The sequence below is a fragment of the Geospiza fortis genome, unplaced genomic scaffold (genome assembly GCF_000277835.1).
Source record: "Geospiza fortis unplaced genomic scaffold, GeoFor_1.0 scaffold16, whole genome shotgun sequence".
Classification (NCBI taxonomy): Eukaryota; Metazoa; Chordata; class Aves; order Passeriformes; family Thraupidae; genus Geospiza; species Geospiza fortis.
Genome location: NW_005054302.1, coordinates 70,133 through 82,919, shown reverse-complemented (window position 1 = coordinate 82,919; position 12,787 = coordinate 70,133). Strand labels below are relative to the sequence as shown.

At 38.7% G+C, this 12,787-nt stretch overlaps 1 protein-coding gene across 1 annotated transcript in view; it reads right to left on the bottom strand.

Annotated features, from left to right (window-relative positions):
* UBL3 (ubiquitin like 3) overlaps positions 1 to 12,781 on the bottom strand; it is a 55,438-nt gene extending 42,657 nt beyond the window's left edge. Inside the window, exon 1 of the mRNA XM_005417667.2 lies at positions 12,161 to 12,781. Within this exon, the coding sequence (XP_005417724.1) occupies positions 12,161 to 12,187 (27 nt within the window). The 5' untranslated portion in view covers positions 12,188 to 12,781. The remainder of the gene's footprint in view (positions 1 to 12,160) is intronic.
* Positions 12,782 to 12,787: the final 6 nt, after the last annotated feature.

Genomic DNA, 12,787 nt, shown 5'->3' with positions numbered 1-12,787 from the left:
GTTCATGTCTGTAGATGTGAAAGTTTTCTGTAGATGTCTGTAGATGTCAAAGTTTTCTGTAGGAAATAACAAAGCTGGTAGAACTGTGATTACCTGCAAATTGAACCATTTAATGATTTTGAAACACTACTTAATGAATTTAAGCTAGGAATAGCCAACCTACCAAAAACCAGTATAAAAGCATGGGAAATGCAGTTTTACAAAGCCCCAACAGCTCAAAAGAATTACCTAAAAATATACATCAAATGCTATTTCCAGGTGTCATGAAATATTCCCTTTGTCCAGAGCAGCTGCATCTCCTGCAGGACATGGGTCTCCTGCAGCTCATGTGTCATTGCTGCCTGCCCTTTTTGGCCATCCTGAGAATGCCAGCATGTGCACACTGGCACTGGATGTCATGTTTAGGCAACTGAATCATGTGCTTGAAGCTTTATTGCTGTAAAGCCTGTATTTGGTAAGGTAAGATTTACTTTTGCCAAAAGGTGAGATAATGTTTACATGGACACTTCTCAACAGTTTTTCCACCCAGCAAAGTAACACACACTGCTTTTCTATCTCCACTCAGCAGCAATACTGAAAATACAAATACTAAGTGATGGATTTGGATATGTTTGTGTCTGGAAGGCAGAGGAACAGCAAGGGTGTTCTTCATCAGAAACCTGTTATCATTTAACACACTAATAGCTTAATTAAATGGAATTTAATTACTCCAAGTACAACCTATGCATGGTAAAAGAAATTCATTATAATTCCTTGACTGTTTCTTGCATCCCATTGTGCTTGTACAGCAAATTACTGTCCATAAATAAGCCTGATGGCTTTGACACTGATATGTTCAGTGTCTGTACCTTTATCACTACATGATTGTGTAATCACGATTTGTCTTTCCCTTTAAGTCCTTTCAGCTGCTACCACCACCCATCCTACAAACTGCTACACTACTCCAAAATGCCTACACTGACAAGTGAATGCCTCTTATCCAGCCACCCAGCAAGAACTACTTTGAAGCAATTCAAAAGACTTCTCTTCCCTGTCCCAATGGCTCCACAGACACGCTGGGGGGTTAGCCAATACAGCTTCCAACAGAACCCCACAAAGTAACTGCTGGCTTTATCCAAAAGTTAAACACAGGACAAAAAGACAAGACTATTTTTGGATTTTGAGTAAGTGATTTCTGCATAGAAAATTTTCAACTGCTACAACAAAGAGCTATAGGTCTTCCTAAAAACTGGATCCCATTTTTTGGAACATGCTACAATCCAGTTTTACAAGAAAAGTTATGATGTGATATAAAACACAGCAGAAAATGCTGTGCTCATTCAAGTATAATTCTCTATGTTCCATTTCCTGCAAAACAACACCTAGTCAAAGAAAAGAAAAAACAACTTCAAAACTGTACTTCAAATGGTCTTCATTTCAATATGTTAAGAATTACGAGATAAAGCAAGAAGTTTCTTTTGTTTTTCCCCTTTCCTGAAGAGAACAATAAGGGGGAACAAAATCACCTCCAAACCACAAGTTCATTATAAATAAAATTCATAATCTAGGACACTTATTTAAGCATCAAAGTCAGGACAGACATGCAGGAGCAGAATCAACTATGAAAAGCAGCAAACTATTTACCTACACTCTGCCTTATCTGGCACTACTCAGCACACTGAATTATTCACTTTGGTGCTTGTCTGTTGGTTGTGGGCTTTTTTAAAGCTGACTTTGAAACTTACCAAGCAGCACATTTGGAGATAAACACACTGACTGATAATCATACAATAATTCTGTGCTCTATGCTTAGGTCAAGCTGTCTTTCCTACATTTCATTTCCTGAAAAAAAATTAATACAGAATTTAAAGGAGATAATTTAAGAATAAAACTAAATCCCCATGTCCTTGAACACTGGGAACTACTCTGGATTTTTTTTCTTCTCCTGAGATTGTTCCAGATTTAAACTGAGGGAATGCTATTTAAAAAGTAGGAACATGAAAATTGGCAGATATATTAAGTCAATATTTGACAATCGAGAGCTCAGAATTACTACTTTATCAAAAGATCAACAAAAACACATCAACAAAATCACATGATTCTCAAACAGCAAGGGTGGAAAGAAATACTAACATAACCCTAAAAACAAGCTCCCTCATATGCATTAGCCTCAAAACTTGCTTTTACAACTCATTAACAAATACAGTTACAACCTATGTCCAAATGTTCTTACCAGCATTTCTCAATGTATAAATATTTCATTGTCTTTTGCCTGATTTTAATTAACTTGCAGTCCACAAGTCTTTTGAAATAAACCCTTCACATCAGCACAGAGCATGCTAGCTTAGCTGAAATGCTGGTAAAGTCATGCTCTGCACAGCCAAGACTGACAGGTACAGAAGATGCACCAGAGAAAAGCTGGCTTGAGAAATTTCAACAGAATTTGACTAAAATAAGAAATGTCATTTAAAAAAAATAAACCACAAAAAAACCACAAGAAAGTCTTGATCTTGTTTGAATTTTGACTCACTCCAATTCAAACTGTAAGATTTTATTCTCTGCAGCTCTGCTGCAGTTATCTAGCATAAGTATATTTGAGTGAAACTACATCTCCGTAACATCCGCCATTTTTTATAAATAATAACCTTCTTCCCAAAAAATTGATGGATTTTTATTAAGTACTTGTTAAGAAGACCAGTATCACAGGAAGGCTGAAGATTAGGATTTATCATCCAAGAAAAGTTCGAACAATGCGAGGAGATAAGACACTGATCCAGTCTCTGAACAATGAGGAGGTGCTGAATAAGGGGAGGGGCAAAAGCACATGACTCTGGAAGAAGAGAGACAATTAAGCATTTACACCACAGGATGGATAAATATTGTTGAACAGTCAGATATTTAGGACCAGTTGTACTTCATTTAGCAAGTCGAGGGAGTTCCCCAATATGGGGTTTCAATGTATGACACAGCACTATGGTACATACACTACACTCACGGCAGCCGAACACACAAGATAAAATTGAAGGCCACAAAATCTGTACTGAAAGACAATCTAAGCTTAAAAATGCCAGGCTCTTTGCAGAGAGATATTTCAGTCCTCACAGTTAATTCAGGGACAGTTACAGCTGCACTTCTGGAGTCCACCCCCACCAAAAGCTCACCCTTAAAAACTTTCCACTCCTTACTCCTGCAGTTAAGTGCAAGGAGCACATATGCTGGGATCATCAAGTGCCTGCATGAGAATGCTGGAACAAGAATTATTGAGCAACTGCACTGCAGCCCTCTGTAGAGACTTCCCTGGCTATCCCTTGAACCACCTTCTCCCTTCCTAGTGAGAAGAAGCAAGTCAGAAATGACCGTCTCCAAATTAAAACAATTTTGCAAACACCTGCTGCCACTTTCACCAGAGCCCTCACCACAACCTTGCTCACAGTTTACCAATCATTCCACCCACTACGATGACTACTTTGAACCTCCAAATAATTTCAAACATATGTAATTTGAAAAAAAAAAAATTATACATTTGCAGACTTACATGAAATCCTGGTTTAGCCAGAAATATACTGGCCAGATGCAGTAAGCAGACAGAAGTCAAACCCAGTTGCAGTTTCTCTTTATTAAGAGCTCCTAGTTATCTTGTCATTAGTTATGAAAATGAGATCCTCAAAACAGAGTCAAATATCTCAGTAACAAACTGTTGTCTTGGTGCCAGACCTAACCTACTGCACTCAAAAACCTCAGTCTTATGTCTAGAACACCAGAAATACCCACTATCATATTCTTTTTTTTTGAGATAAAAGTTTCCCTTCCTACTTTCTTGAGATTGAAATGAACTTGCATAGAGCTGACCTTACAAAAAATACTTGACATGACTTTAAATTATGCAGGTGGTCTCTAAAACACCTTTTCTTGCAAATCCACAGCATGAAGCATAGACATTACAGCATATTTTGGTACAAAATCTTTGAATATTCATGTCAAACATTACTCCACTTATGTGCTGTAATATGGGTAGTGGAAGTTACTAATTTTGTGTTGGGACTTCATGTTAACATCATTACCATTGAATCATATGGACTTAGCAAAGGTGGATTTATTCCCCAAAGGTAAAATATTTTAATAAAGCTTTTTGCAAGTTTGGGGTTTATTGCCAAAAATACCTATATAAGTACGCAAAGTATAAATCACTAAAACTTGCAAGTCTGATAGAGTTTGCTTACACCACAGATCAATAACCTGGATTCAGAAGTGAGAGCTAAGCTTTCACTGTCACACCACACAGCTGTTATGATGCACAGATTAAAAATAAACTCACAGGCAAAACAACATAAATATTCAAATGAAATATGCCCTAAGTAATGTGTTGTGCATTCAATACAACCACCAAGCACTATTTCAAAAATTAACTTTATTTTGATGTAATTTTAATGTTACTGCCCATAAAAATAAGAATCCCATAAATAAAAGAAAATACTGCAACCAGGTATTCCAGACTTTAAAAGCACACAAAATCTTCTAGTTACTCTTTTAAAGCATATAAAAGGTAAGCATGCCTAAAAACTCCTGCACAATATTTAATCTTCAAAGAAATACTGAAAAGAAATGCTATTTTAGAAGAACTATTTTATAGTAATGTAATTTATAGTAAGTTTTCTGAGACTTACTAGTATATGCCACAAATATTTGCATATAGATTGGCACTAATCTACTGTCAAGAAGAGAATCCTGAATTTACAACCTCAGCTATGAAAGATTTTTGACTAGCACCGCACTTCACTATTTTATCACTATTCCATTATTTCTCTGTATTAAAAACATATGTCAGATTCTGGCGACAGATTAGGTAGTACCATCTAGAGCATATATTAAGTATCAGAAACAGATTATAGTGATGTGGATTTGTGCCAAACCACAGAGCATTACAACATCACAATTTTGCTGAGGAGACACCAACCAATGCTACAGTATATGGCTGTGAAGTACTGTTCTTTTTGAGAATAAATACACTGTTCTTTTCCATCTCAAAGAAGAACACACATAGCTTCCTTCAGTTTATTTTGAAATTGGTATCCCATTTTTACCAAGTGCTGGAGATAATTTCTTATGCAACATAAAACAGTTAATATTGCATAATGAAGACAGAAGAGCTTAGAGAAAAACTCAGGACTACTTCAGGAAAAAAAAAAAAGAGAAAAAAAAAGAAAAGAAGAAAAGGAGCTTAGCTTTCATTTCCAACCAAACTGTCCATAGAGTCACAGACTAAAATCCAGACCCTCAGCTGCAGCTAAAGAGCACCCCAGGATAAGACCACCTTTGTTCCTCAGCAGCGGTCCAAGCCCTTGACATAAATCATACCAGCCCTGAGAGAGACTGAAACCATCAGAGCAGGTAGACACCAACACAAACAATTCCAGTTTGTATTTCTTCTGTGAACACCAAGTATCGTTTTGCCACCTCCATCCCACTAAGGCACAGAATTCTTGTTAGGTAGTAGTAAAACAAACCTACCAAACTCCCAGACAGAATCTCTGGTTCTACTTGGCCAATTTCTATGGGATACATAAAACTCAAGGAGTTTCTTGCTTGCTTCTGTCTCCATAACAACAGTGTCATGGAATAAAATCACAGCTAAACTCTGCCACAAGCCTTCCATTTAACTCTAAACTGAATCTCTCAAATAATTTTAAGAAAGCAGCCAAACCAAAACAAACCCACAAATGTAATCCTGTCACTGGCAAGCTATTTTCAAATTTCTTTACAGAAAGTAAGGAAAAAAGTCCAAGATGCTGATGGCAGTGTCAGAGCTGTGCAATCTGCCAAATCTTCATTTTACACAAAGTTTCTATCTGTGGAAATGTACATTATTTTTCAAAATCACATTTTACAATATGTGTGGTGTCTTACTACAAACTGAGAGCGGGCCTTCACTGTGGATACTATACAAGCAGCTATAAATTTATCCTCTGTCAAGGAGCTAAACACAATCCCAGTTAGTGACCACAAAATACACCAAATTTCCACAAATTTATATAGGAGTTGTCAGTGCAACATTTAAGTATTTCTCCAGAATTATAGTTCTCAGGCTCACCAAACCTACAAATAAGGTCTTAACTTTTTCTTTAAGTATTGCTCTCAAAACCAAACAGACCTCCTAAATAATTAATCTACATTGTTAGAAAGCTTTTAGAGCAACTTTTCTCCCACTTCAAATTTCTTTTCAGATATTGAAGTGCATTGACATGCTGCTCATTTTCCAATGCTTTTAAAATGAAAACAACACAGCCATATTCCTTTAATAATTACAATGAGCTAAAGTTTATCCATGAAAAATTGTGTCAGGAAAGGCTTGCTACTTTAGTAGGCTCAATTAATTGCTGCAAAAACAAAATGTGAAAAAGAATACTGATCAGCAGTAATGTCTTTCACCATATTCAGAATAAGAAATAACCAACCTAGTGGATCCAATACTGTACTCGGAAGAGACTGAAAATAAGTTGAATTATCTCTTTTACATAAAACCACAAGAATGATTAGTCACATTTCAGTTATTTCTGGATTCCTGCAAGCTAGTGTAGCACTCGCAGGCTGAGTCAGAACCGAGGTCTCCATTCTGTTCACTGTTGCATAAGCAGATATAGAGACATCTCCAAAAGTTTACATTCTGAGTTTTACTGAGTAACAAAGCTGACTGACCAGAAGTATCAAACACGTAAATCCCACTGATTACAAATCTGAGGTGTAACTTCTTCCCATTCAGGCCCTGGCTGACCTGTCCAGTTACCACATGATGTCGCATACAGAATTGAGCATTCGTGATGTAGATATGACTGTTTTCCTACACTCACATATACTCAGCATTTGTCTTTTGCCTCTCAGTCCTGCTGGAACCTGCCAGCAGCTACTTTCCAGCATTTCCAAAGTGGGAGGAGTTAAATCTCCTTCAGTATACCTTCCCTCCAGTATTTCATGAAGTTAGACAACAAAAGCAGAAAGAAACCTGTTCAGGTAATGACAACAACAAGGGTGGGTGGCAGGAAGGAAGGAACAGTTTATATCATCAGCCTACACTTCTATCTGTAGTATAGAGCTGCACCACAGCCCAGAATAAGGATCAATCCAACCACAGCTTACAGCTGCTCATCCCCAAAGAAAATGACATGAAGGTCATACAAACATTGTTTCAGAATATGTCAAATGAATTAATATTAATGTGTCACAAAGTTTCTCCTACAGCGTCATACCTAAAAATGTCAGTGGTTGCTAAGATGTTTCTTTTTGGTTGTTAGATACATTTTTAATCTGTGAAACAAAAAAAAAGGTGGGTGGGAGAAATGATAAATACAAATAATTTTGGAGTATACCCAAACATATACACACCGAGGATGAGCTTTCGTAAGTTTATCCCTGGTCAGTGCTTCAAATAACAGAGAAAGATTCTTCATTTCATTACAAGAAGTACTGCAATATGCTACAAAGGCTCAACTGCCTTATATATTGGCTCAGTACATAAGGAGTCAGAAAGACACTTCAAGCTCTTCTTTCTAAAACAGATCCCACCTCCAATTCCTCTCCAAGAGGAGAAAAACAAACCCAAAACAATCATTGAGAATGGCAAAAGATAGGCTACTAATTTCTGTTATAACCAGCAAACAATTGTGGAAAAAAAATCAAAAAAGGGAAGAAAAAAAGACCCATACAGAAAAACTCAATTAGCTATTTTTATTACAGAATGTAATGAATTAGAACTTTCAACATGTGGGAGATATAAAAATACAGAGAAATAATCATACTTCTATTGCTACAAAAACATAAGGGACTGACTTAAGCCTGTTATGTACAAAGGCTACTAGGACTACAGTAATTTTCAAAACCACAAAAAGGATCCACTGAAGGCAAAAGGAAAAGCAGTTAAAACAGGAGAACAGAGATGTAGGACTTCTCACATTTTGTTCTGATACATTAAAGTGCTATAGTGAACAAATTACTTTCTATGTTCCAAGTGTATTATAATCCTACTGCACCTTTTATTCTTAAATGAAATAATTTTTCAAACTGAATGATGGCAACTAAACTCAGCTGCCATACAACCAACTACTCCTTTAAGTCTCTCATATCTGAACCTTACTCTTGGATCCCAAAATTCTCTTACTGATGTAGCATCAGTTTCTGTCCATCCTTTTCCACTGTTAACCTCCATTAGTATGTGTTAGAAACAAAGTCCTTATACATGTTCAACTATTCATCAACATTCTATATTAAATTTCCTAAAGAAGAAGATGCACATACAGATTTCCACTAAAGATGTTAACTCTAACAAGGAGTGAGCTGAGCAGGGTTTCTATTTGTTATTCTTCTTCCACCTACTGCCCCGTTTTAACATTGACCACATATAACCATTTTAGACCACACACTCTTCTACGTCTGCAAATGTCTCATACCAAACATTCAGTTTTCTTAAAAATAATCGCTCCCATACCACCTACATCTCTTAAGTATAGCATATGGATTGAAGAGCCATGCACATTAAATTTAAACCTTTAATTGTTTGGTAGATTCCAACATTTTGCTGTTTACCAAATGCAGAAAAACCCAACAAACAAACAAGAAAACAAACCAACAATAAAAACCCCGCCATGAGCCAAAAGCATCACCCTCTGTTACTGCCCAAACAGAAAAGGAACTGGATCTCCTAGAGGGCATGCAAAGAACTGCCCAGAAAGAAAGTGTTGGCAGAGTCTTTTCATACCAACATAAAACACACAGACTACAGGAAATGGTGGACACTGTTAAAACTTTTTAGTCATTTAGGCAGGCAGCTTTCTGTGGACTCCTAAAATCCCTGAAGAATTCTGTCAGAAGAAGTATTGCAGGCACACAGAATACAGAGAGGAAGCTTCCCAGATTCTGATAACTCCACTAAAATAAAGGGGATTATTCAATTGAGTAACAACTTCTTGACTGAGCATAAGTTTTTCATAGCTTGCTTTAAAATTGTCAGCTAGAGTGTTTAAATAAATATCAAACCATTTTCATTTTGTCCACTCGAAAAGCCAGTGTGATTAATTTCACAAGTCCATAAACCACTGTATGTCTATTTATCATTACAAAAGAAACACAACTTGCAAATAGCCCTGCTGTTATTCACAGTCAAATTCTAACTGCTACCAAATGGTAAAACTGATAAATTACCTGATTAAATTACTGAAAATAATCAGAGATGCCCTGCTGCCACTACAGTCACCAGTGCATATGTGAAAAATTGAGCAAAACTGGGCTCTAGATATGCAGTTTTGTCTTCAAGAACTGCCCCAGACACATCTAGTCCTAATAAAGTTAATGAAACTACTTAGGTAGAGAGGTCAGTATCAGCAGGTTTCATTCCAGGAGTGGAGTTTTAAGCCATTGCTTAAGGAATAATGCTAAGCAATAAGGAAACATTGCTAAGGAATAATGCACCACAAACTTACAACACCGAGAATGTGGTGTGTCACTATCCAATTTATTAGTGGAATGCAAATGATAAAGTACTGTGTTAATTATTTAGGAAGTGATGTTGAAATGGTTAGCTGGTAAAAACTGCAGTAGTTCTGGAAACAAGTCAACTCAATGCCAGAGAACAGGAGACTGGGTCAAATTATGCCTACTCAGAAATCCAAAGCTTACTGGAAATCAGATAATTTACTGTTAATTTATGTATAGCAGATCATTCTCAAAGGTGGGACAGGAAGACAAATTAACACATTTTTAAGAAGCAGCAATTATATTATTATTATTATTATGAGCAGGTTAGTTCGTGAATCTGACATAAACAGTTTCAAACATTATTATTATTATAATGCTTATGTAATTCATAGCAGATTTACTAAGTATAATGGAGTCTTCATAAAATGACACTCCATCACACTGCTGCCAGCTCCTACAGAAATGGGAAATCAATTTTTTGCAAATGCAAATTACACAGTGGGTGGGTAAGAGAAATGCAAACTGCAAAATCCTACACTAAATAAAAACATATATAAACATGGTGACAGCCTGGTAAGGGCTCCTCTTCAAATAGCTAAGGAATGGCAATCCCATTTTCCTTCCTGAAAAAACTCCTTTCAAATATGGAGGATGGTGACAAAAGGAGACCAAAAATGAGTTTTCAAGCAATCTTTTCATAAAGTAATATTTATTATTTGTAATTAATAACTGGAATTCCTACAGCCCACTTCAAACTTTCAGAGAGAAACTGCATCTAAAAATGCAGACACTAAGAGAAAAATGATCCCATGACAGGCCAGAAAATATCTATTCATTTAGTTAAATTCTACCGACATTGGAAACATCTTCATTCAAATGTTTTTGTAATGACTCAGTATTTAAACATCAGTATGTATAACAAGCTTCTTCCTGATTTGAATAAACAGAGCAGCATTAGGCCCAGCTACCCCCAGCAGTGGTATTCTCATTACACTGTAACAACACAAGGAAATAGTTTTCGTAGAAAAAATTGTATTTTGCCTATCTTAAAATCTGTGTACTCTGTAGCAAATGTCAAGCATTACAAGCCGAGCGGCAGCAGCGGGACTCCCAGGCAGGCAGGCAGGCCCCAGGAGAAGCACGGAGGTGGCAGCTCAGCCCAGGGTGACAGGGAGGAGGAGTGTGTTTCATGTCACAGTCAAGGGACTCCTCCAGGCAACTTAAAAAGCAGCACTGAGAGATTTGCACCTAATCCTCCACGGCCCAGGCGAGGATTTCTGTGATATAACGCTAGACAGCCACGTGCAGGAGAGAAGGGGGTTCAAAAGGCTCGAACAGTCAGAGAGAGAGAGAGACTAAAAAGAAATACGTGAAAACTGATAGCTGGGGAGCTTATTGCCTCTGAGTTTAAATCCTTTCATCACTTTTTTCATCCAGTGGAGGCAAAATTTATTTGTAGTATTTGAGAAAGGCAGAGGGAAGAAAAGAAAAAACCTGTAAGCTTATAACTTGCTGTTTGATCATCCTCTGTACCTTACTGTTTCTGCTTTTTTTTTGGTCAAAATTCACTCATTGTGACTGCTGTACAAAAGCTGTGAAGGAAATACAGAAAGCAAGCAACTAAACAGATACCATTATTTCAACAGCCCAGTTGCAATCCATACCCCAATTAACTGTACATCAATGACTTAAGCAAGGGCTACTCGATTTTATTGTTCTCACTATCGGGGCAGGTTGCACCCACAAAACAGAACTTCATCCTCAAATTTAAAAAACCCCAAAAGCACAGACAAGTCCTCTGCTTCTGGGGAGGTAAAAAAAAGTACCTTTAAATGTGAACAGCCATGTGGAGATACGTGAAAATATTCTGCTGTAAGAATAAAGAATTAACATACCAAACTGCAGCTACAAGTTCGTGGGTGTTTTTTCCAATTAAGTGACTTATGAAAATATATCTTGATTTATGGAAATACATACAAATGGAGAAAGTCGTGCTGAACGGAAGGTTACCTAGCAGACCTGATTCACCCTACCTCCTCACGATCTGCTATACCTTCCTGATTTAAATGTACCGAGCCGAGTATCCAATACAAGCTGAAGTACAGTCCGCCATAAGAAGTACTAGGAGTGCCCTTGAAAAATGTCCAGATTGCAGCTAGTGCACAAAGGACCTCGCCATGAAAATAAAGCGCATGAAAATTTCTCTCTCGCTCTTGAGCCGGCAGCAAGTGAAGAGATTAACTTCCCATCAACATCGGAAGACAAAGCGTTGTCAAGACACAAGCCAAGTTTAAGACGTTTAGAAAGAAACAAAGGGAAAAAAAAGAAACGGGTCGAGCAATTAATCCCGAATACTCTGCTTACTATTTATCTCCTCCCAAAAAATGCTCGACTGAGCTGAAGAGCAGTACTGCACGATACAAGCGGGATCACCCAGGTACTGACTGCCATAGGTAAAGGAGTCTGGCATCCCCCTTCCCCCGCTACACGGGAGGCGACGCTGCAGATCTCCCACTCCATCACCAAAAAGCGAAGCAGAACCAGCATCTGGAGCGGGAGGGGGAAGGTAATTAACTGGGAACTTTATGTTCCTTAAATATGCAACCAAGACCTTTTTTTTCTTCCCACGCCCCTCTTATTTCCATGTTCTCTGTCAAAACCAAGCTGAAATAAACGTTATTCTATAATATAACTGTTAAATAAGCAGTACAGCACTCACCATATCAGCTGGAACGCTGCTGGACATTTTGATGTTACCCTAAATGGCTTAAAATCAACTTAAAAAAAAAAGGGGGAAAAAAAAGCGCAGCAGCACCAAGAGCAGCCCGCTGGAGATCTTCAAGATGCAAAACCGGTGTCAGTATCGGAGGCAGCAGCTTCCACGTCCCCTACGCGAAAGAGGTGCCCGATAAGCAGCGGGGAAGGCGGCCGGCTGAGGAGCAGGAATATCCAGGGGCAGCGGTGCCGGGCTGGACCGGAGGAGCCAGCGGGAGACCAGAGATGGCAGCAGATCCCTGTCAGCGGCAGCGGCACCAGCGGTGCCAGGTAGACCAGGCAGCAGGACTACACCGCCACATGAGCCGCGTGCGGGCTTTTTCCCCCCTTCTCGCCCTCTGCCTTCTCTCCCAGCCTCGACAAATGACGACGGGATGATTCACACGGGATAATAGTGCGTCCAAGTCACCTCCTCAGTCGGCGCAGGCGACCCGGGCGCGCAGGCAGGACCTGGCTCCTGCCCTGGGCGGCGGGCAGGGAGGCGGGAGGGCCGGGATGGGCCCGGGGCCGCTGGGGAGGACGCCGGGTTGCGGCCCCCCCTAGGCGGTGTGCGGCATCCAAGAGCGTCCGG